A 25,547-nucleotide genomic window follows, 5' to 3' on the forward strand; every position below is an offset into this window, starting at 1 on the left:
CAATCTATGTATTTGCATCATACATTTACTGATGCCATATCCTTTTTGCAGACAACAAGGCACAACATTTAACTCTCTTCCTGTCTCATTTAACCCTTTTGCTCCTTGCAAACACATTTTACCTTACAGTCGTAGCTGAGGGGAATAAAGTTCCATTACAGCTATGTTAATATAAAGAAATATCAACAGACGCTGAACAAATCTGAACAAATCCAAGCAGAGACCTTCCTTGCAAAAGCAATTGCTTAGCCAACCCCCACCCGGGATGAATTCATATATCCTCACATGCAGGACCCAGAAAGATGCAAAATATCTGCACCAGTTCAGTGTGATGGTTTACACTTGCTAGTTTGGTTTTTAACTCAAGAGACTGAAGTTGTAATCTTGGGTAAGACGAGTGTGATGAGCCAGCCAATTGCCTTGTTCCCCAAAGGGAGCAAAACCTCCATCCATGATACAAAGTCCAGTCCTTCCCTGCTTTGAAAGGCATTGGAAGTGCTTCCACAGCTGGGTCACCTTGGCCCCACCTGTGCCAATACGCACCCCTTGGATGTCAGGTGTTGTTACAGCTTCTCACACTATTCACCCCTACACCTCCTGACGACTGAAGTCCACAAGCTGACTTTAGCACACTGCACCTTCCTTCTTAAGTTGACTACCAAGGTAAATGCAATTTTTAAGGACAGCATCAGCATCATGTTAAGATAGGCACTGCTGGATGAAAAAAAGCAATTTAAAAAGAAAGTCCAGGTCTGTAGTATGATTATCGAACTGTTTAAATCTTTTGTGCTATTGTAACTTTTTTTTTCAATGGTGGACAATGAAGTTTCTGAATTGCCTATGGCAAAAGTGAACCAATTACTGCTGGAAAGTGTTTTCCAATCTGAATGATTCTATTCTATGAAAGAACCTTCATCCCACTGTTGTTCCTTTTAGCCATGGAAATACAAACAGTGCCTTTATTAAGATTTATGCCTATCAAGATTTATGCATTTTGATCTGATTCCATGTAACACTAATAGACACAAATATGGAACAACACTACTTTTTATAGTTATTCAATTAGTGTAATGTCCTCTTTTAAAGAATAAGAAGAATATTTTAAAGAATAATAATATTTAAAGAATAATATGAAGACCTGTTTAGATCCATTAAACCACACTTAGTTTAAAACAGCAATTACAAACCGTAATTTGTAACAATCCAAACAAAAACTGAAAAAAAATGTTGAATTGCTATGGAAAAAACAGCTTTGTCCTCCTGTACACCTCATGTAATTTATCTGTCATAAAATGGAAGTTATTACTGTATGTACTTCACCATTTGAAATAAGATGAAAAAAGAATGACTGACCTGCTTCAGAAAATATGCTAAGTTCAAATCCAATAAAAGTGTGATTTTTAAACTACATACACACTGACAATGAAAATATCTACCTGCTAGACATCCATGTGCAATCCTGGTTCACTGAATTCCTTCAGCATGCAAGTGAGCCTAATAAAATCAGTTACCTATTAACATACTGAAGTGGATTGCTGAATCAGAGCCTCCATTATACAGAACAGTACTCGCAGTGACTCACTGTTGGTAAGAGCATGTTGGCATCCTGGTACCATCTCTGCTCTTGTTCCCCCCCCCGCCAAACATAAGAAAAGTAAAACTTATACAGTACACGGTGACACAGCTAAACCTTTAATGCAGAAAGTGCTGGTTTATACAGGGGTCCTCCAACTTACCTGTGGCTTGGCAGAAGAGGTGGAAGGGTCCCCGGACACTAACATGCTGTGCCTGGTCACTTAGGAAAGGTGGCAACAACATGACCTTTACGGGGTCTTTGCTAGACCAAACATCAGGCTGGGTACTGGTGGGTGAAGGAGGTGAATCACTTCCCACACAGGACAAAAAGGAGGTACCAGTAGGAGGGAAAGGTATAGGAGATGAGGCTGTGTGACAGAAGAGGACAGAAAAGAAAGTAAAAGGGTACTAAGGAAAAAAGTTGCAAGAAATACATCACACAATGAAGAAATAATGCAAAAAGACAAGTGAGTTTTAGAAAGGCAGTAAGACAAAGTGTCCTTAGGCCCCTAGAGAAGAGCACTTTCCTCCTTCACCCATGTTGTTTTTCTCCCACCCTTCCCATCTCCCCACCCTGGGTTATATATAACCCATTCAACTGAAGCTGAGAGGCTGCTTCAAATTAATTACAAAGTTTTTACATTTCCCCCAAAGGAAATCTGAAGGAACATTAGTGCTTGCCAGATGGAAAGCACTGTCATTGTGTCACGTTTCAGAAAAGCCAAGATGTAATACAATTTATTTTAATATTTATTCTGTTATATGTACATAATTAAAAATAGAAAAATAAAACCAAACTGAATCTTATAAAATATAAACCGTTTACACTAAGATGGTCTAAATTATGTTTGCATGAAGGTTTAACACAGAAAAGCAGCCCAGGCATACTGCTATTTACTGTTAAAATGTATTCTACTTCTAGCAATATTTACAGAAAGAAGCAGTGAGAGGAACAATTCTTCAGGACTGTACTGCACACAAAATGCTTTTACAGACAAACAGTGCTGCTGTGAACCAGGCTGAGAACAAATGCACACTTTCACGTTAGCAGGCATGATTCACATAAACAGTTCAAAGGACTGATTGTTTAAGCAGCTCCAGTTTCAAGTCTCCAGTTGCATAGGAGAATGAAGGTATCATCCAGAAAGGGTGACGCTGCAAGATTTGTCACAAAAAGAAGCTGAGTTATTTCTGAATCTGAAAAGAAGAAAAAAATCAGCAATGTTTTCTCATCAGGCTGTGTCCTAACAGTCCATTCCAGCGAGTCACTAGCTGAATTGTTGGAGTTAATTCTTCTTGATTCCTGTTTTGCTTCCACAATGCAAGAAACCTCTATCCATGTCACTGCTAACTGACAGTTGCTTGCCTGTACTGTTCTATAAACTAAAGAAAAAAAAAAAATCCAGTTTTGTATAGAAAATAAAATGTGACTATGTCCAGCTGGCTGGCTGGTGGGGGGGAGGAAAAAAAAAAAACAGAAAAGCATTTGTTTCCTCCTTCCCCATTCCCCACTTACTCCATGTTTTGAACTGATATTGTAGTACCTACATTTCTAGAAAGCAGCAAAGAAAAAAGCCTTTAAACAAGATTATCCCTGAGTCTTACATAAATCAAGGCAATGCTATCCCCATTATACCTTAAAATCTAAGATACTTATACAGCAGTTAAAAAAATTAACTTTAACCAACTAAACAGATCTAGTGTGCCAAAACACAAAGCATAAAACTAAAAACAATCACTAGGAGCAAAGAAAAAAAATGTCCCAATCTGGACAAAAGTCTATAATTTACCAATCTGATAAACTAAACTCAATTTCCAATTTGGAATTAAAATGAAACTAGATCTTTTTTTAATGGCAACTAAAAATATGTGTAGACTGAAGTACTTTTTAAAGCCAACTGAATTATAAAATTACTTTTACTCTATTGAAGAATATGGCCAAAGAACAAGCAAGTAGCTTTACTAGAGCAAAGTGCTCACTGGAGGGGAAAACTGGGAATAAACAAGTGGTGATCTGAAACTGGCCATTTGAAAAAAAAATAGAAAAAACCACAGTACAACACAAGATGCTACGGTCTCCAGACAAGTACACCACTGCTCTAATCTGTTGAGATCTGAATGAAAATTGGCTTGCTGTACAGCTTCAGCATGTAACCCCTGCTATGGCTTAGCTGTCACACCAGGCTCTCCGTGCTCAAATAGCCAGCCGCAGGACCACAGCTCACTTCCGCCACTGAGAGGGACAACGGGGCCTTCACTCCCCCTCCACATCCGAGTCAGCGTACTTGAGCTCGCACTTGACATCGAAGGGCTTGTCCCTGGCCTCGCGGGATGCCTGCGAGTCCCCTGCCTGCAGCTGGCTGTTCCCGCAGTCGGGCTCGGTCTCGTAGCCGGTGTCGTGCGCAGGCTTGGGCTGCTCCCCACTCTGGTGGCTGACACTGCCCTGCTCCACCAGCGTCTCTTTCACACTTTGCTCACAATCAGAAAAATCTGACTTCGTCTTCTTCTTACCGAGCAGCATCACAGAGCGAAACTTCAAGCACTGCCCTGGCAAGTAGCCTTTGTAACAGTTGTAGGAGAGCAGGCACAAAAAGAGAATGAAAAAGAAGAGGAAGAGGAACATCAACAGGAAATTATCATTTGACTTGAGGAACATTGTCTTTTCCGGGACTGCATCAGGAATTGAATTGAAGAGCTCTGTGTTGGAGGCTACACTTGTTAGGACAGGGCCAATGGGCTTTGTTAATATCCTCGCTGTCGTTACTGGTACCATGTGAGTGGTCGAGATGTGAGCAGTGGACCCCTCGGCTGATACAGCTGATACTTTTGGCACATCACTATTACCTTCTGTTGGTGCGGCTGTCACAGTGGGGCCCACTGTGGTATGCTGCATTTTTTTCAGTTCCAAAACATGCTTAGCCAGCACTTGAGAAAATTTCTTGTTTTTCACTTTTTCTTCTGACAAACATTGGTAAACACCACTGTCTCCTTCTGATAAATTGAAGATGAGCAGTGCCTTTTCCAGTAGACGGTACTTGGGACTCTCCACTCTCAGCACATCATCTTTGAACTTCCAAACTACCTGTGCCAGATTGGACTTTTGAGAACACTTGAGTTCTGCTGTGCTCCCATGCTTGAATGTATGCTGTAGGGGATTCTCTCTTACTTTATCTGGAACATCAAAATAAACGTGCAGAGTATCAGCAATGATTCCAGTTTGTTCTAATCTGTACAGCTTCACCAGACTGTGTTACAGTCTTACTGGAAGCATGAAGATTATGGCATTCACCTCACAAGACCAGGTGGACAGCATGCAAGAATCTCAGTGGAATACCAAGCTGCACGTGAAACATCAACACAAACTAAGAGATAGGACACCTCAACTCTAAGACAGCCTCCACTTCTAGATAAGTGAGACCTCAGTGACCCACAACTGAGAGTACACCTGAGACAAGTCATTGTTTGGGAAAGATACTGTACTTAGTCTCATTTTATATCTAATCAGTGCATTTTAAGTAAACCAGGAACTACAAAATATCCAAGAGGAAACTGAATTAGGAACTCTCTTCTGAAAAAAAAAGATTAGTTGCACTTAGGGCACACCCACAATGCCACCCTGCAAGTTAACAAAAAAAATAACAAGCAAAGCTCTCATAGCAGTCCACACTTTGCTAGGATTAGAAATAAAAAGTGAGTACATCAAACTCTTAAGAGCTTTTTTTACTGCAGCTCAAATCTCCTGTAACTGTACTCCTCTTTATGATCTCCTTGATCTGGTGGCAGCAGCACATACTATAAAGAAAGGACCTGTGGTTACTTGTCTTAAAACACTATGGAAGGTACTTCAGCTGCTCTGTATCATGTTCTGAGTTCCCCCTCCCCTCTCACCATAAAACCAGCTTTTTTTATAGAATCATTTAATCTGATCTAGCAGCAATAACCAAGCACTTGTCAAAGCTCACAGTAGAATGTCAAATGCTGCATCAAAGAGACAGAGGCCTCTGCATTAGAAGTACTTCTGGTATTGCTTTCATTCACAAGTCACTGTTGAGGTGCCCCCATTCATTTCAGGGGGTTGTGCACTGCACACTGAAATGCATACAAACACAGACAATTTTTAAGACAACATGCAGGTTGTATAAATGCTCAAATATTCAAAGCAGAATCCCATACCTATTTAAATGCAAATCAATGTCCAGATAATCACAAAATAAAAGCTGAGCTAAACAGAACTCTTTCACCACTCCACCTAGATATATGAAGGAGCTCTTCAAAGACTAACTCACCAGAACAAGAAGATGCATCTCCACCTATGTTTTGAATCCAGCTCCTGCAAAAGGAAGTCCAACCATTACAACTTCAAATCTTGTTTCCTAAAGTCTGCCCATCCTTTTGTACTAAATAAGAGTCATCTAAACAGAACTAACAGACATAAATGGATAGGAAAAAGTCTGTATCTGAAAACATTCAATTTTTAAAATTCCAATCATCAGTAAGACTGATTAAATACTGACTGTAACTGTAAGGTAACCAAAGGATACTATTACCTTTCCATTTCACCTTCTTTAAAAATATCAATGCAGGAAGCTTCAAGGGGTTTCCAAGCACAGTAAGGATCCCTTGCTAAAACACAGTCAACGCAAGTGGTGTACTTGTCACAGAATGCCACTGGAGACTGCACCACACCAGAATTTGAACCAGCAAAGAGGTATCTTCTGCCCTAAAGAAAACAAAGCACAACAAAAAAAATCACAGCCAATCACTTTCTCAAACCCAAACAACCCAATTCATTGAACAATTTAAATATTATTAAAAAGTGCATACATACAGGCATTTTGTAAAAAGTGGTGCCTGAGGAGAATAAGCATTTGATTAGCTTTTATTTCTAGACAGTTATCTTGGAAATATTGCAGCAGTGCTGAAAGTGCAAAAAGACAACAAAAAGCTGAAACAGGTACGTGGAAAGTAATCATGTCTAACTATGACTTTACGTTTCAGGTTACAGTGTAGGATGTAACCAAAAGTATGTATTCTATCACCATCTGCTAAAACCAGGTAGGGCAGTGTTCTTTCTCTCTTCTGTGACAGATCCCTGATAACTCCTTCCAGAGAGATATCTTCTGTTAATGAGCCATCTAGGCTCACTGCATGACTCATAAAATTACATCATCCCATTGTGAAATGTTCCGCCCAGGGGGAGGAACCAAGCATTCCTACCTGGATATAATCTGAGGTTTGGAACGCCACAGGCAGCCCTTACCTACTGGATTCCCAGAGGACAAGAGCTACATAAACACCACTGGACCTTCAGAGGAAGACCAGACCCTTCTACAGGATCACCAGTGCAACAGAACCACTTCAAAGAGGACTGCAGCCACCACTTAATCAGACTGTTACCACTACCCTGCCCGGCAGGGCGCCAGGTTGTATCCTGACTGTCAGGTTAAGCCAGGGTTTCTGTATTACTGCCTTGTTATCTACACTAGTAAGGAACTATTATTCCTATTTCTCATATCTTTGACTGAAAGCCCCTTAACTTCAAAATTATAATAATTCAGAGGGAAGGGGGGTACATTTTCCATTCCAAGGCAGGCTCCTGCCTTCCTCAGCAGATGCCTGTCCGTCAAACTAAGATAGATCTTGGTGCCCAGTGTGGGGCTCGAGGGCATTGAGAGAAAAGGGCAAAAAATGAGTTAACAATTCCGGGGTAACCTACTTTTTGTGTGCTGAATAGAGAAACCTCATTAGGCAGCACCATGTGGGCTAGCTTACCCTGGTTCGGGTGGCAGGTGGTCGTGGCTATATTTCTCCCATTTGCAGCTCCTTATCTGAACATGGGTCCTACAACTAAGGGTACCATAACTGTTATCCAGTTTGCACTATTGGTCAAACAAGGTGAGGAATTAATGGATTTTCAAATTCCTCTGGAAGGCGAGCACATGGATACAAGGCTATCTCACACTGAGTGCATGTTTTTGGGGTTATGTTAATAATGGTACCTTCCGTGAAGCAATAACACCGGGGGAAGTTTTCTCCCAACCCTTCAACCAGTTCTTTACACCTATCCCACCAGCATTTGAAGGGTTTAGATTTCCTCTGGATATTAACCAAGTGCTGCTGATAGGCCTACTCTATTTAGCACTCAGAGATAAGGTGGGATTAACTTGGATAACTACCCAGACAACCACCCCAGAGTCTAGGGGTGCTGCCCCAGAACCTGACATGGCTCCAGAGACTAGGGATCCTGCCCCACAGCCCACCTCAGAAATGAACCACCCAGACTTAGTAGGGGCACTAATGAAGGAGACGTGTGAGATGTGCAGAGGGAATACACCTCCCCAGCTGGTGGGAAACCCTCTCCCTGCCCCAAAGAGGGAGAGTCTGATGGTGCAGCAGTGGAACCCACAGATATTACAACCATCCAGGCTCCAGCTGAACCCCAAGGACAAGTACAGCCAGCAGCAGTCGCCCCTGTGCAAAGGAGGAAGTGTAAGACCAAATCAGTACGACCAGTTAATGATGATGGGGAACCAGGGCCCTCACAACCAGCAGGTGAGCCAGAGCCAGAAATCATCATTGAGTCCCTGTCGTACGACAGTCTCCGTGGTATGCGAGACGACATTGTGCGAAGGGGGCGTGAGCCTTATACCACCTGGCTGCTTCGGGTTTGGGACCTTATGGGCACAAGTGTGCAACTGGATAGTGGTGAGGCAAGGTATCTGGGATCGTTGACCCAGGACCCAGGTGTGAACCAGATATTTGTGAGGGAGCCATGGCCCCCTTCTCTCTGGGACCGGCTCTTAATGAGGGCAAGAGAGAGGTTTGTTCGCACTTTATCACACAGTTTTTCCAGAAATATGAATGCAATAATCCTTCTATGAGGCTAGGCAAGCCTGTGCTGATTACAAGGCTGCAGATGGCACATGCAAGACTGAGCAGGCAAGGCTTGCTCTGTGCAGGACCTGCTCCTGTGAACCCAAAGCAGCCCTACTGCTTTCAGCTTTCCAGCCAGCCAGCCTCTGCAGCCACAGATCGGCATCCCCCTTATGAGAGCCAAATGCTTCTTATGGAAGAACACTGGTAGTATTCAAAGGAAACAGCACTGGCAAGACACCTAGGAGAAGGGGAATATAATCAGAATGGCTGCTGAACCATTGCTGCTGGGGATCCCAAATCCCCTGAGTTTGACTCAGAGTCTGACTCTAAGCACCGCAGGAAAAGACCACACTCATCCTTATTATAAAAGGCAGGCAGCTGCTGTATTTCACTCATCTGCTTTAGAGCTCAGGGAAAACAATGGCTAAAAGTAGACTCTAACTTTCCATATTATCAAGCAAAGCCTCAAGAAAGGGACCTGTGCTACAGTCCCAAACCACTACGACTGACCCACTACTCCTTTTCAGAGGCTCTGCATAGGAAGATGAATGGCACACCCCACCTCAGCAGTGAGCTGGCTTCACCCTGAGCAGAACACCGAGCATGTTTATCAGCACCCTACTGCAGCTGTCAGGCAAACAAGCTGGATCCAAACACAGAATGGCTTTTCTTGTACTGCAGCCATACCAATTGCAGTACACAGCAATGTACTCGAGGTCATGTCTGCAGTGAGACTGCTTGACTCCAGCAGGATGAGTATGGTCACAAAATGATGAGCAGACATCCAAGGAAGGATTCAAAGTAGAGGAAGATTCTTCAAAAATCTCACTTTCAGGTGCAGACATTTGGTCTTGACATCGTAAACACCCTGAAGAAAAGAACTGACAGAGCATCTTAGGGCTGAATTTAGGTTTTGGGGCTCACTGATGCTCTGCTCTTTCAACTAAGGAAGTAAAGAGATTCTTCCATGAGAACTCGGAAGAGGTCAGTCTCTTTAATGCAATGATCATGAGGAAGTCTCTAGAGGAAACTGCAAGACCAAGCACAAATTAGTTTGAATCCTTCTTGAATATAAAGTGTGCAAAGAACCTTCAAGGAAACTCTTGACACTAGAAAATGCAAAATAAAACAGGATCAAAAAAGAAACTGCTGGTACTGCTGGAAGATACAGCTTGAAAGACAGTCAAATGAATGCTCAAATGCAGTCTTCCATCCTGATATTTGACATAGATTAGTGCTGGACTGTGATGCAGTGCTCACAGAAGGAAGTCTACAGTGTTGGAGACATCCAACTTCCTAGGAAAAGTTTCCCATTCTGCTCCAAGATTTCCACAGTGCCCTAAGCACTGCTCATCTCTCTAGTGCCCTGCTGGGTAGCGCTGCAACAGTGCAACACTGCGCATGGATTGTAGTGTCTTGGCCTGTTTCCCAGCTCATGCACTCAAGAGTTCAAGGAACACGCAGCAAGCTGAGAAAACCATTTAAAAAAAATCCAGATACACCTTCCAGTCAAGTAGGAGTTAAGATAATCTACTGTAAGCTCATCTGACTCTGTCCCACCACCCTCCACACACTATGGGAAGAACCTAGAGACTAGCAAAAAATACACTCAGAAAGGACTCTGACTCCAGAGAGGTCTAAAGCCCACCATCAGGGTAATGATCACCCTTCTGTGGTAAATCCACTGCTGTGGGTATGTCATGAGATATACCACAGCTCAGTGATGGACTTCGGTAGCCACTGACTGGAGGCAGAAACTTGTGTTTTCAGGCTAGGAAGCAGCAGGAATCCCTGCTTGGATGGTACTGTGACTATACAGTTACCATGGCTCTGGCACCTGACCTCCCACTTCTCATCACTGAAAAGGACCTCTGGTTTAACAGGAAGGTACTGGACAGCATTACTTCAGGGTTTAGTTTTATGCGTCAACAATTATACTTGCAACACGGAGATTTTTCCCTTGCAGAAGATACAAACTGTTACTCTCCACTGTGACAATGCAGGAAGCAGTGTTTTATTTCAATTCCAAGCTCTGAGAGAAGTTTCTCTGTGAAAAGACAGTGCATTCCCTAGGCAGTCTCTATGCTATGCCTTCTACTTCCCCCTTTCTAGATATCCTTGAGGAACTGAGCATACGGCACCTGGACCCAGAGCGAATAAATTCAGTTTTTCTACACTACCAGTATTTCTACACTAGTCTTCACTACCAAGTGTGTGCTGAAACTGCTACATGATGTGTCTTTGGTATCAGGCTTAATGCCCATTTCTTTCTTTGCACTCCCCTGAAATGGGCAAATCATAATTGAGGAAGTGTAGGAATGATCCCCCAATTAGAAAAATGTGTATTAGCATATTTATTAGAAGAGCTATCTACCACTATCTTTTATGACAGGGAAAATTCTGAAACTTCCTCTCAAAGCAAGTAATTTGAAACTTTCTTTGCACATTAAGCAAATACTTTTGTGTGTGTGTACGTATATATATATATACATACAAGCATAATGTATATCTACACATACATAAGTGTGACTAGTGTGATGCATCATACAAAAATAATACAAGCATGTTTACAGAAAACTAAGCACAGATGTTTTTAATCCTGATTTTCATTTGTCTAGCAAAAACATACTCTGTCATTTCTTTCTATTATAAGCATGAAGGGATAAGTAAGTTTGAAGGATGAGCTTGTAAAAATTATGGCATAAAGCTTTGTTCCACTGAGCTGATCATGCTGACATGCAACATTTTATTAAATATCACACAAAAATAAAAGCTGTTTCAAAGTATTCCTAAATCCCTAAGCTGCAGAGCACTTATGGATCACTATGTAGCTACTAAAGGCTGGTATTACTCCTAGATGCTTCAAAAGAGGCATTCATTCCTTATGAAACCCAGAAAATCTCACTGATGCTACAAGTGACTTTAGGCATAGACAGATACATTCACGGATCTGAAGGTCTGAGTAACTAGGGCCAGAAACCTAACTCATGAACAAACTACACACAGTGATTATCCTCCTACTGTCACAAAACCCCTCCAGGATTAAACCAAGCAACTGATGAATGCTGCAGGACAGCTGCCAGGTTTGGAGCCTGCAGCAGGTCTTGTGCCACTCAGCTGCAGCTGGTGCCCCACTGGGCAGACAGGACCTCACCAGAGGTCCTCACCCACAGCTGCACCAACGTGACTGCTCTCACAACTCATCCAGCATGCAGGAGCCTGTGAGATTTGGGACAGCAGAAATCAATTAGCTACACAATTATGAGTCTTTGTGCTAGAAGACTTTCTCTCTTCTTAGGTCTATTTCCTCAAAACCACACACCACTCCTCTAACCTTTACCCCAGGGATTCTTCCTCACAAATCTACAGTGGCCACAAGGGGTCAGGTCTTTTACATTACTCCATTACTGAAAACTGGTATCTTAAATCACTTTACAGTTTCCAGCTTTTGCACGTGCAAACCAAGCAAAGACCTGCACACCTGTGCTCCCCCAGCCCTTCCCCATGTCCACATAGCTTCAGAAGCTTGCCACCTACCAAACATACTGAAACACAGCAGGCAATACGTGATTGCTGCAGCATGGTGAGTTACAAATGCAGCCTTTGGCTCTATGCACAGTGATTGTTTCTTGTCACAGGGCTGCAAAAGTGGTATAAAAAAAGTTTTGTGAAAGAACAAAATGAGATGAATGTTGTGATGCTTATACCACTTACTGTTTTGGATGAAAGCAAGAGAGTTTGGACTGGTTCAAAATTTGGAAAAAGCTGTGTTTCTTCAATAATATGCATTCCATTTTCATAGCTGATAGCTTTGTGCAGGGCTCCTCGATCTGAAACAACAGAGAAATATGTTTAAGTAAGATGCTTGAAATAAAAAGGCAGGAAAAAAGCCTGCACAATTGCTACAAGTTGTCTCAATAATTTGCTTGCTGTTCAGCTTTGACTCTGTGTCAAAGGCAACCATTAAACTTGCCATCATCAGGACCTCTGAGCAAGAAATAACATTTTGGTACACAAAATGACCAGTTGGGGATTATATTGTGTGGTTTTGCTGAACTCATTGAAGCTTTGCAGTTCTTTTCCCGTGATACTTTTTTAAAGCACCCAAGATTGTCCACTTACTGCGGCATCTTACTTTTTACATCAGCTGGTGTGGAAACACCAGAAACAGGTGTTTTGTAGAACTCACCTGTACCAATGAACATAACATCATAGATGGTGCCATTGAGTACTCTGACTCTGTCAACTACAATCTGTGTGTACTTCACATCTCGCTTTACTAGCCGAGGTCTGTCTCCCATTGGGGTCACTGAGTCATCCATCAGAGGATGATCTTTAACAAACTGCAATGTTTTGTCTGGTAAATTCAGAGAACTCATGTAGTTTGATGCTCTGGCTTCATTGTTTATACACTAGAAGGGGGGACAAGGAGGGGGTGAAAAAGGAAAAAAGACAACCAAATTGTATCATTTACTTATACAAAATAAAGACAATTAACAGCAGCTGTATGCATTTTCTTCTCCACATTATTTTGGCCAGTAACCACACCAGTACACTATTCTCATTGTAGCAAGAAAGGTTCTCAGTTGTCACTGCACTTTGGCTTCAGGGATGTACTAATCCCTGAGTTTTGGACTACATTTTTGTTTTGGTCCAAAACATATTCTAGGAAAATATTCCTTCTGTGCTCTCGTGCATTTTCAGTACTTTTAACCATCACTTCTTTAAGCACTAGCAACAATACGATTGTAAGGAACGTAAGGAAATAAGAAAAGTTGGAAGGAGACCCAGCACTAGGAAAGTTTGAGTTTGGAAAGCAGTGCACTACATTGGATAAACATGCTGATTCTACCATGACAATGCAACAGCTGCTGTATTTGTTTTCATCTGAACTAAAAAGTATATGATGTTGCCAGTGTAAACTGAGTTCTGTTTCCCAATGAGAAGATTATTAATGAAATAATGAAATACAAAACCAGCAAATAACTTAACTCTAAATTTCAAAAACTCAAAACCCGAAGACTTTGATTCCCAGATAAAAAGTTCAGAACACTTGAGTGTTTTTCTACAAAGTTTTTCCAAGAAGTAACCAGGTGAGAGCAAACAAATGAATCATTAGTAGGTTACTAACTGCGAGTAACTAATGCCTAGTCTGTTCACTACTGAGCATTAAAAAAGTCATCAGATCCAAGATTACAGAAACTTACCGCACCAGGTCGAGGATTAGGAATTTCCCCATTGTATCGTACCCACTTTGTGTGAGACTGTTCTACTGTAGCACTCTGCATGTATTTTCCTTTTGAGAAAACGTCTTCTACAGTAGACAGATTGTACGCACACACTGCTGACAACCCCACATTATTCCTGTAAGTTTAGGAAGAAATTAGGAAAAAACCCCAACAAAACATAGGAGTAATTACTATTTTCTTGTAGTAACCAATTGAGATTAAAGGAATTTATCCAGGAAAAGGCTATACCACACTTACAGTTGCGGGGTGAAGACTCCATATATTACTGGTTCCTTCAAAGTTGGAGATTTGAGAATAAAAACATCATTGATAACATTGAAAATTAAATTCTTATCAGGGATGGTACAAATCAGTCTGGCCTTGAGAAAGGAAGTCCATTTTTTCTGCAAGGTCCTTAATCCTCCTTGGTCCCTCTTATGATATTTAAAAAAAAAAAAAAAGTGTTTGTGAGGAGAACTAGCAGCATTTTTGCATTTAAAAACCATTGCTATATTTGATATTTGAGATGTAGCTCTGACACTTCTCTTATAAAAGGGCAAATTTCCATTTAATATTTCCATTCATTATTCAATGGTGTATGCAATGTATTAAAGGAAATCTGCAAGATTTATTATAACAGTTAAGTATAGATGCTTACAGATTTGCTATCTGCCACTGATTTCTATTTCAAACAACAGTCTGAAATATATAATAATATAATAAATGAAGCTCTCATATTCCACAACACTCCCCTTCTAAAGTGTGCACAAGCTGTCAGTGGGCAGAGTGCCACAACAATAAGCCCCATCTAAACCTGCCTCCAGCTCCTTGTTTAATGGAAGTCTCAAGGGCACTAACTTGTTATTGATGTTTTGACTTCCCTGTTTAAATACAAAACAGTAAAGTCAAAATAAAACCTCATAAAAATGAAACAGCCAGATAAATTTCCTGTTGGAAAAAAAAAGGAAATTGATACATTCCACTGAAAACCTTTTTGTTAAATAAACATTTTCTACTGAAAAAAACTTTCATCAGCAAGACTTTTAACCAGCACTTTTGAGGATGTACTTGAATCAGCTTAACACACTGAGGTTTAAGCACAGCAAGTGTGACAGAATCAGGCTGCTGGTGACCATTTCCCCTCAGGCTCTGGCAGCTGTAGCAGCTTCACAGAAGTACCATCTGCTACACCACAGTCAAGAAATATTTTGCTGTGGACACAGCTACAGTTTTGCTTGCACACAGCTACTTCAAAGTCACTTGACACATATCCTATCTGCTCAGCTCCAACCAAAATCACTTCTTCACAGGGAGCTGTAGTTGTTGTTTAAAAAAAATTACAATGAAAACTGGGGCAACACTTTTTCTGTTGCTGGGTTTTGTCACGGTTGTTTTGTTTTCTCCCAGAGAAGAGCAGAACCTTCAGATGTACTGAAATCTCACAACTGTGCAAAATTAGATCAAGTATTTATTTACAAAGCAGCCATTAGGCTTTTTTAGTTCTGATTAACTGATTGGAACTGCTCATTGATTAAGATGCCCTGAACTCAAACATCTCAATTTACCTGGCAGTAAGTCCACAATAATGAATGCTTTTTAACACACACACACAAGATTCTAAGAGATAGTTCAGTTTACTTTATCTCCCACCTTGCATACTCTAGCTATTCTTGGAATCATCAATTTTCCAACAAATTCATACTCCACAGACACCTCAGTGAAAAAGAAGTATATCTTGTCGTCTTCTCCATCTGTGCTGTTTGGATCTGCTCTTATCACATCAGCAAAAACAAAGTTGGGCTCTACAGATACAAACAGAAGAATTTTCTATTACATATGTGACTATTAACTTGATCCCCTCAAAGACCCTCAGAAGCTCTCACCCAAACCCCACACTGCATTTCCCTCCTCTCCACTCACTGACCTGCTTACAGAGTTTGCTGTTCATAACAAATAGGATTTCTAAAAAAATACCAAACGACCAAAAACCAACCAGAAACAGAAAAAAAACCCCAAACCCCATAAAACCTATGTGAAAGCACTAAGATACCTGAGAGATCTCTATGATCTGACAGCTCATTACTTCAGCACTCTTCAGTCCACACTCAAATGTGGTTTTCTAATGGGACTGGAGAGGCAACCCTCCCTTGGCCTGCTTCTCCTCTATTTCAGCTATTAGCTGAAGCACTGAATGACACTGAATATGTATTACAAAACTCAGAATCCTGTGCTTTTTGGACAGTGATCATGATTTTGGTCCCTTTTGGTACAAAGTCTCAAACCTCTGAGCATTCACAAAACTCAGTGAATTTTGAAATTGAGGTACTTAAAAAGCATCAAGAACCATGATCATCTCTATTTGAGAACCAATTCAAGACCAAAACCATTCCATTCCTTACCGTATCATAACTAAGCTGCATTATTGCACAGATGAACAAGCAGATAAGAGATAAACTGTTAATGTCAAGTTGAAGCATGTATATTCGGAAGCTGTTTTCATGACCAATGCTGATAGAAATCCTGAAATTTCAAAATAAAGTCTCTTGATGGCATGCATGTGGGCACACACTCATAGTGTATGCCAGTATAACAAAATCCATCTCTTTGAGATACCAGACAATTACTCCTTACCCAGGTCAGACACTTAAACCCTGTACGTGTGATGTTGAAAAAGGAAAAGTAACTTGTTTGAGCCAGTTCTCGTGCCCACTTACCATTAAGCCAAGGAATTGCATACTCTGTTCTCAGAGGGCTCTGATGAGAGTGCCGTGAAATAATAGGTTCACTTCCCAAGAAATTGTAAGAAGTCCCAGAATAAAGCTCCTCATCTTCAACACAAAACCAAATATGTTAGAACTTATGGACTGGATACCGTAAAGGGTACATAAATATTTTGTAAGTCTATATATACGTTTTAACTTCCCACAAGAAAAGGTAAACACGGATTTCCTCTGAATTGCCCTAGACATGTCTCTAATGTTTACATTTCTTCCGATCATTCTCAAGCCTAACACTTTTCCACACTTGGGTTTATTATTACAATTGCTCTAACACGAGAACTGACAAAAGTCAATGTTGTTGGTACCTTAACACTTAACATGAAAACCTACAGTTTAAGTTAAAACATGCAAATTTACTTAAATGCATCAGAAGTCTGGAATTATTTTCCTCTCTTTCTATGCCACCATTACTCAAATTCAACTTCTACGAATTTAGGCACAATGCAGGGAGCATGTTCTTTTGTTCTCATTTCCTGTTTCATGCTATATTGAGCTTCTCTCTTCTGATCTTGAGACACGCAGGTAAAGCCACAAATTCTGGCTTCCCCAAATTAAGATTCAGTGGTTGTCTATTGCAAGTACACTTGCAATAAGTATCTCGCTTCCCTATTCTGCTGCATGCCTTCAGGACAGCTAACAATACTACTTGCTATATTTACTGAAATTACAGTAATGGATACTACAAGGGCAGTCTAAATACATTTAGACTATCTGGACCAAGTATGTTTAACATCTGGAAATAACGTTTGAAGACTGGTATTTTAGAAGTTGCTTCCAAAACAACCATGAGTTTGAAGTTCTCCTTTTAAAGGACATGCTTAGGGTGACTATGTAAGTATTTTAATGTCTATACAGATACACAATAAAGACAAAAAAATAGGGATGCAAGCTACTGTTTTGATAATGATAGACTGTAGAGTGACAGTGGAAAAGATAGAACATTTTTAAACATAAGAATCAGGATGCAAAGTCTGAACTTACCAACCATAACAGATGTGTAGCTATGAGCAGGATCAAATGGACATCTGCCCTTACCATCTTCATTTTTACCTCCAAGTTCAAATGAAATTAAATTCTGTTGAAAATCACAAAATAACTGTTAGCACTTTTTTCTTTCAGCCACTCAACTTGTACAAAGTTAACGAAAAACTAGACACTAAATAATGGGCTGTATCATCAACTTCCAGCATCAAAGGCATTTTGTGTGAAATTATAGAAGGCTCATGTGTTTTCAGAAAATCTTATCAAGTCCCAAAGACAGAGAGGAAATGTGTTCCTGTAATTTTGTGAGGGTGGAAGCAGAAAAGAGCAAAAGATGAAAAGTTAAATCCAGACAGACCTCAAGAAAGAGTACCCAAAAAAGCTAGACAGCAGGAAAGGCAGAGAAGTTAACTGATAGACAGAAAGAACTTTTAAGTATTCAATTAGCCTGAAAAAACAGAGAGTCTTAGAAATCAAAAAGGCTTTCTGAGATGGATTAAGCAACTTTCTGAGATGATGTTAAATTGTGAGATAGGGTGTAATCCAACTACGCTTTAAAAAGCAACAGAGTACTTTGGCTGCTACTTTAAAAAACCCTTACAAATCAAGAGAATGAGGATCAGAAAGCTAAAATGTAGACACAGTCCTGGGGAATTAATCAGTTATACTATGTAATGAAGGTACTAGAAGCTAAAGACACAAAGAATTACAGGATTTCTCAATTTTCGAATTACTAAGAGCTGCAGTAAGGAAAATGATACAAGAGTCAGCAGAGAGAAAAGGGAGTTTTAATTTTGTGCCAAGACTTCAGTTTGAAGGATTCAGCACTACAGATCTTAGGCACAGCCAGGAGCAGAGACAAGCAGAGACAGGAATAGGAGAAATTTCAGGGAGTTTTGGTAATGGGAAGTTGCAAACAATGTAATTTTCGTTTCAGTAACTGGTTTCATGCTAATGCACAATGCGTAAAGTATAAAAGCTAAGAAAAAGTAAATCTGCAGTGAGACAAGATGAATCAGTAACTCATTAAGTGCTCTGAAAAAGGAGCTGCACGGTTTATTGCCATACTCTCCCACTATGATGGGACAGTGAAATAAATGCTCCTAACCATACATCCAGCAGCGAAGATGCAACAATTTTGGAAATGGAGACTAACTCATTTTTTTATCTGAGTTGCTTTTAAGTTACAGCTGTTGCTGGGTCAAAACACATGTACATTTCTTACCAGGTAATCACATGTTGGCTGAAATGCATTAGTCCCACACACGTAGAGAAAAGTATCATTCAGCTGTTGTAAGACGCGCACATAATTACGACACTCTGTCTGTAATAGAGGATGAGGAAAGGACTAGTCTGATAAACCATAGCTTCTACATTCCAACATAAACAAACAATGTTGTCCATTGCCACTTCTTATGCCACATCATACCAGCAAGCCCAGGTGACACATGGGTGACACTGGGACGCCATGTCCCTACAGCTCCAGAAGCAGCTGGCTTCGTACAGCCAGTAGTGTTCCAGCTACCTCAGTGTCCTAGCAGGATAACATGCCCAGCAGGGTCCACCCCAAGCTGTTTTATGGAAGGACAAGCTCCGAACACACGTCCAAGTCCATGGGAACAACTAGTTGAACATTAAATGAGTTTTAGACTTTGTCATCCCTTGTACACCTAGATGAAACAGTGACAGCCAAGGCTGTATCTTAAGTGCAAAACCTCTAATACCCTTAAATTAGCTACAAAGCTTTGTCACTTATAGCCATCCTTTTTCTTTTTTTCCAGTCCTTGATATCATCCAAGGAAGCTCCTTAGTATCTTTTGCTCTGAAATAGAACAAGGAGTTTGAGCAAAACCCTTAATGAAGGATACAATAAAAATTCTTAATAATAATGAAGTAAAACAACTCCAAACATCCACTTAAAGAAAGGGAAAACAGTTTCAACAATATCCCTTAACTCTTGCTGGTACACTGCCAGATCCCTCCACTGAACTGCTACTCCATGAACTTCTTAAAGCAAGTTTAAGCACTGACCTTACTATTCCTTCTTACAAGACAAACTAGGTATTTCTGTGACTGTGTGGGAGAACACTGCAGGAGGGAAGAGTGTAAAACCAGTTTTCTGCCAGATGAGGCCCCTGAGCAGCTGTATGAATGCTTTCTGCTGGCATTATACAGCATGGTGCTGATGGGTGGGGGAGAGAACTGCCTATTTAAGTGTAAGAAATAGCAGTAGTGGCTTAATTCCTTGACCCTTTTGAAACTATTGTACTGTGCAAAATATCATGGCTCAAAATAAATGCGACTACTAGGAGGTTAGAAGTACAGTGAGGAAAAAGCATGACTGGCAATAAGTGTGAGTTGCTAAACTGGGAGCAGGAGAAAATTAAAGAAAATAAATTCAGAGCTCAGTCAAAGTACATATTTATGGGGTCTAATATACCCCACCAGTAATTTCTGATAGGACTTGTGGGGATTCACACGCAAGTCTGCTAAACGTATGCTCATACATAAGAGGAACTCATATCCCATATTCGTCATGGATGTATGTCAGTATTATAAGCAGCAACCCCAACTGAACAGGAAAACAAAAATAATATTCTCTGATCCCATCCTGAAGAGGTAGACAAGGAGAAAACCTTAAATATCTGTCACACCTCATGTTCGAACAATGTACTGATGGTCATCAGTGGTCAGTCAAGGAAAAGAAGTAGCTAGTCAAAGGGAGACAGTCCACTCCCACCCCGATGAACCACATGACTGCAGGACAATCATCAGCCCTGGATGCAGCATTTGGGGTTTTTTAACAGTGCGTACCAAACAGGCTGCATATTCAAGGATTATATCCCTCCAAGTGCAGAGCAGATCTGCTTTTTGTATTCACAGGACTTGCAGACTTCTACTTTCAAACCTGTGCTAAAGGCCCACCAAATCCTTGCTTTACTGCATCATTAAATGAAGTGGTGTTACACAACGGAAAGGTACATCCACATACAGTCAACTACCTCAAGTAAACCATCTCCACCGAGAGGCAAATGAGCAGGCCAGCCTGTGCCCTGGCACTCATGAGGAGCCTGTGGGTCCCAGAAACACCACGGCACCCTGCCCAGCTGGCAGGAGGCCTGGCTGCTCCGGCGCTGGGGAACTGTCTGAGCTGTCTGAGTCACACCACAAGGGGCACACCCGCCAAGCAACCCAACACACATACACAGAGTCAGTGAAAAAAATACACTGGCCTAATAAAAAAACTCCTATGCCCTAAAGCAAAAATTAATCATTCACTCTGTAAAATCAAATGCTGTGAAGGAATTACTGCAATAACAAAACACAACAGTTGCTATCAATTACTTCAGTGAAAGCAATACTGGTTTATTGTCTTAATGGAAAACCATTAACATTAAGCACACATCAGGGTGTGTTCAGATTTTCAAACATTCAAGTAATATTCAACAACAAAAATAATGAACTAAGAATTAAAAAAAAAGACTAAGCATGCCGCAGTTTCTAACGCTCAACCTAATTAAAAAAACTTAGGTGATTGTTTTGAAATTTTAATTTCAAACAGTTGGAGACTTTCTTCTTTTAACGTCACCCCTCTTGAAGTAAAATGTGCAAGATCTTTCTCAAAGTTCAATAAAAGTACATACCTGTTCTGATTTGCCCTTGACTGCACATTTCGTCCTTTTATCTTCTGTGACCTTCCAGTGTAACTAAGTGAAAAAACATGCAACAAAAAAGCACATTCGAAGCACTTTAATTCAATGCAAGGTCTGAAAACCTTGCAGTAACACACACAAAAAGGCAATCCTAAGACTGTCTAGAGCAAATGCAAGACATTTTGCAAGTAGGATTGAAAGGTTCAAAGCCGTTTTTTCCCAGGGATGTGACACTTTCAAATCCATGTGCCTTAAGCAGAACTAAACTACCATCTTCTGGGTTCATAATGACGATTCCCCACAAATTGCTAATGAACTGCTCGTTACCATGTGCATTAGGCAAATGCAACTGTAACTGGTTTAAGTGTTTTTTTCCAATTTAAAGTACATCTCTATTTCATTAACACTTGAATAAAAAACACTTGGGGGAAAGGAATCAAAGAAAATTTACTGGACTAATTAACACTATACTGAGTACAAATTTACAGCTATGTTTTATATGCTGGTAAAAGTGCCCACCACCACCCATTAACATGGTCTTCAGATTAAAAATCATATGAGCATCTTCCAAAGCACCCTGGGTGGGAGTTCATGCTGCACCTGTACATGTCAGCCTGTGTTGCGGATGTGATGAAAAGCAGGAGCCTGGGAAGGACCTGGAAGCAATACAACATTAGCAGACTTCTGCCTGGGCTAATCTACTTAGAGAAACCAGCACCAGAATATTCAAAGTACTTCTCTGAGCAAGCTAGATCAGACCTGTCTGCACCTCCACTTGCTGTGCAGACACACCTAGACACAAATAGAAGATGAGACGGAAAGCATAGGGCCTTCATTTGCAGCACATCTGCAGCCAGCTACAACCGAGCAAGCCCAAACTTTGTTTCTTTTTCAGATTACTTATTGACTCAGATTAATAGAAGATGGCCCACTCCTGATACTACGAAAACATGTAAGAACTACTGCTACAGATGATACCCACAGTCCCTCTCGTCCAGCAGCCTGCCCCCAAAACCAAAATACCCAAGGAGACCTCTAATTACTTGTTTATATCCAGCTTCTCCTTTCTTACTCTGTATTACTCTGTAAAATCTTCCAGAAATAATATTGGAGTAGACCATACAGAGTAATTTCCCTTTTATTTTCTCTTTTATATTCTCTTTTACCTATTTGCCTAAAATGCAATCTTACGGACGTAAGGAAATTAAGTCAAATTTGGAGTACAATTTTTACATGGAGGATAATGTATTAAAAGGCATACCTCGTGCTGCTTCTCAGCAATATTCACTGCGTTTAAGGCAAAGATCACTTCCCTGGCTCCTACATATAGAACATTTTTGTCTTCACTTAACAGCAAGGTTGAATAGTTTGACACTTTTGATTCATTAAAATGTATTAGCTGGACCTCTGTTGAAATGGAAAAAAAAAACAGCACCTCATGAAGAAACACAATCACTTAGGGTCAAGCTTATGAGTCATTTTTTCTAAGTTGTCTAACAGCTGTTGGATAACTTGAAAACAACAAAGGTTAATTCAGACAACCCCTGTAGAAGACAAGGGACCCCTCAGAAGCTAGATTCAGCAGAAAAAGCAGCTTCCAACAACAACATCAAAATCACTTGTCCCGACCTTCTCATTCAACTTCCAATGCTTAAATATCTCCTCTTGTGGTGATCCCTATAACTCACTTCTTCCTTCATTTTTTTTTTCTACCTACTTTTTCTAAACTTCCATTTTCCACATCCACTGTCAGGTTGTTCCTCACCTTTTCCTTTCCACATACCAATCTATTGTGGAAAATCAGGCCAGTCACCACATCCCTTGCAACCACCCTTAACAAATCTTACAAATATTCTACACCTTAAGACAACGCTTCAGCACACTGACATAACAGAAAGAAGACACAGAAGCAAACACAGAAGCAAAAAACAAATCATTTGCAGCTGATTGTGAAGTGAAAACCAGAGATGAAATACACAACATACACACAAAATAACAACATGAGGGAAAAAATCAAGATGAATAGAAATAAGATGAGAAAAAGAGGGAGATACGAGAGAAAAGGCAGTGGAATGAGGAAGCATACAGAATGGACCAGAATGGCTCGGAGAAAGATGACACAAACTGACCAATACAAAAGAGTACTTTTTCTGAGTGTATAACTATAATATAAGAATGACTGAAAGCTTTTGTACAAGATTAATTAAGCATGGCTTTTTATGATACAGATGAAAACAATGTACTATTACTTCCAATCCTATCACTAGTAATTGCACATTTTAAACTTTAATACTCCAGAAACATTAATTTTAAACTAGATTCTCAAGCCTGAATTTTGAAATCTTTTACTTGGCAAGAAAATTTTCCCCAAATGGATAAAGTGGTTCATACAACTCAGATGAACTAAATTTCCTCTCCTATTCAAAGTAGGTTTCCAACACTTAAACGCAACAGTCTTTAGCAGACAGACAAGAGAGAAATGGCAGGAATGAAAATAAACTCCATTTATTCTGACTAATTTGGATGTGAGTTAGCAGTACCTCACCATACCATTAAGTAGCAACTTGCCAAATTTTAACTACAAGATAGAAGCAGCAAGGCATCTAAGCAGGAACTACAACTCTTGGCTAGGCCACCCTTTCTGAAAGGCTGTATCAGCAACTCATTAATTGCTATACCAATAATCAGGAAAAACACTTCCTATAGTCATCTCATAATCTGCTTATTCCTACTACATTCTTAATCTCCATCTATCTTTTCCTACAGAATGTCTGCTCAGAATTTAATATCCTTATTTAAGATTGTTTCATTATATGACCAATGTATTTGTTTGGGTTTGTACAGTTATTGCAGAGTTGGATAAGTAATCAATTGCTGCTTACTAATATTAAAGAAGGACCCAAAGACAAAATCTCTTAAAATTTAAAGCATCCATACCACGTGGGGAATGGGGGGGTGGGAGTAGAAAACAGGAAAAAAAAAAGCATATACACACAAATGCAGCAAATATACTCTACAGTCTTTGCTCTAAAGTTCTTTACAGATCCAGGCTAAATTATTAAACCAAAAGTTAACGGATCCTCTGATTTCTATTACTTCTCTTTGCACTGCATTTGCAGACTCCTGATTATTTTATTGGAAGATTATGAATATGTGCTGCAATTTCAAATGCAAGAAAAGCACTGTTCTGTGAAAGACTTTCATATCTAGACACCATAAAATGCTGTCGGTAGAGGGCCAAATGCTGATTTTTCCTTTGCCTGGTGATTGATTTAGTGCTCAGGATGGCTTGGTGTCAAAATAGATTATTAACTGGAGAGGTGCATTTTGCTAACATATTCAGACTCCAGGCAAAAATAATTTGTTTAAAACAAAATACACCCACTGAGGTTTTCTCTTGAAACAAGTTTCAGTTGCAATATCCTTCAGCTGAGAAAGCCAAATCTGGAATTCCTCCTTTATAAAGTTCTGTTTTCAAAGCTGCTTAAAGGAACCAAAATCAGTTAACCCAGTGCCTGAATAACTTTTGAATATTCTGGTCCTAAGCATTTCGTAAGATGAGCAAAGCAGCAACAACACCTGATCAAACTCACAGCAAATTGGCTCAAAAAACCTAAAGCCTCAATGAGTTTCAAATCCCACAGAAACCCTGAGGATGTGGCAATGTCCCATATTACAATACTTAAATTTCTGTTCTTACCTTTGTGTTCCCAAGTGATCCTTGGTACAGGGCCAAATGCTACTGCCACTTCTAGCAAGAAACCCCAAACTGCATAATAAGCACACAGAGCCATCATCAGTGTCATTGCTCCTCGGGGTTCACTGGGTAACTGCAGCAGGTAGCGTTTCTTTGGCAGATGAAACGCAGATCCCAGGGAGTATTAGAGACCAGGCATTTCAGACCTTTAGAGCAGTGCAACAAGGGAGGCTGGAACAACTGTACAAGTACGTGCTTTTCAGCAGATCACTTCAAGAGAACACACATTTTCCAGGATGCTGCATACAGAGACTGCCCACACACTCCACAGGCTGCAGAGTTGCTGAGAAGTGTGACTGAGTGCATTCTTCTGTTTCGCTGGAGAAATAAATGATGCTGTGGACAGAGGAGGGAAGTAAGAAGTAAAAGAGAAAGCAAACCAAATACTGCCAAAAATAGCATTGATCTTGCACTATTTCTACAGCTGTCTGTAAAGCTTAATTTAGATACAAAATGTATTAACTGGTGAAAACCATAATCTTAAAAAGACACACATTACATGGCAAAGAGGCAACAATTGAAAGCAATCATTTCAATCTAGAATTCCAAGTGTAAATACTTTGAATTGTCAGTTATGTTTAATGCACAAGACTTGCCTCTATTCTTTCAACAGTGTGTCAAAGAAAATCCCATCTCTCTAACAAGCAATAAACAAAGATAACAAAAATCACTATGACTAAGATCAGAGAGCAAAGAA

The 25,547-nt window shown here is 40.2% G+C and overlaps 1 protein-coding gene across 7 annotated transcripts in view; it reads right to left on the reverse strand.

The window, feature by feature from the left end:
- SEMA4D (semaphorin 4D) overlaps window positions 1–25,547 on the reverse strand; it is a 101,387-nt gene that overhangs the window by 14,129 nt on the left and 61,711 nt on the right. For 5 of the 7 annotated variants that reach the window (XM_069001456.1, XM_069001459.1, XM_069001455.1 and 2 more), the window contains exons 3-16: window positions 24,794–25,186; window positions 22,355–22,500; window positions 21,085–21,147; window positions 18,666–18,764; window positions 17,441–17,534; window positions 16,394–16,507; window positions 15,330–15,481; window positions 13,938–14,113; window positions 13,659–13,815; window positions 12,641–12,863; window positions 12,166–12,281; window positions 6,123–6,295; window positions 5,862–5,905; window positions 2,305–4,746 (exon numbers count right to left, since the gene is read on the reverse strand). In XM_069001456.1, coding sequence (XP_068857557.1) covers window positions 3,830–4,746; window positions 5,862–5,905; window positions 6,123–6,295; window positions 12,166–12,281; window positions 12,641–12,863; window positions 13,659–13,815; window positions 13,938–14,113; window positions 15,330–15,481; window positions 16,394–16,507; window positions 17,441–17,534; window positions 18,666–18,764; window positions 21,085–21,147; window positions 22,355–22,500; window positions 24,794–24,899 — 2,580 coding nt within the window. In that variant the 5' untranslated portion in view covers window positions 24,900–25,186 and the 3' untranslated portion in view covers window positions 2,305–3,829. Of the gene's footprint in view, window positions 1–1,736; window positions 1,944–2,304; window positions 4,747–5,861; window positions 5,906–6,122; window positions 6,296–12,165; window positions 12,282–12,640; window positions 12,864–13,658; window positions 13,816–13,937; window positions 14,114–15,329; window positions 15,482–16,393; window positions 16,508–17,440; window positions 17,535–18,665; window positions 18,765–21,084; window positions 21,148–22,354; window positions 22,501–24,793; window positions 25,187–25,547 lie in introns of those variants that run through there. The other 2 variants (XM_069001460.1, XM_069001461.1) reach the window with 2 other exon arrangements.

The sequence above is a fragment of the Aphelocoma coerulescens genome (genome assembly GCF_041296385.1).
Source record: "Aphelocoma coerulescens isolate FSJ_1873_10779 chromosome Z unlocalized genomic scaffold, UR_Acoe_1.0 ChrZ, whole genome shotgun sequence".
Lineage (NCBI taxonomy): Eukaryota > Metazoa > Chordata > Aves > Passeriformes > Corvidae > Aphelocoma > Aphelocoma coerulescens.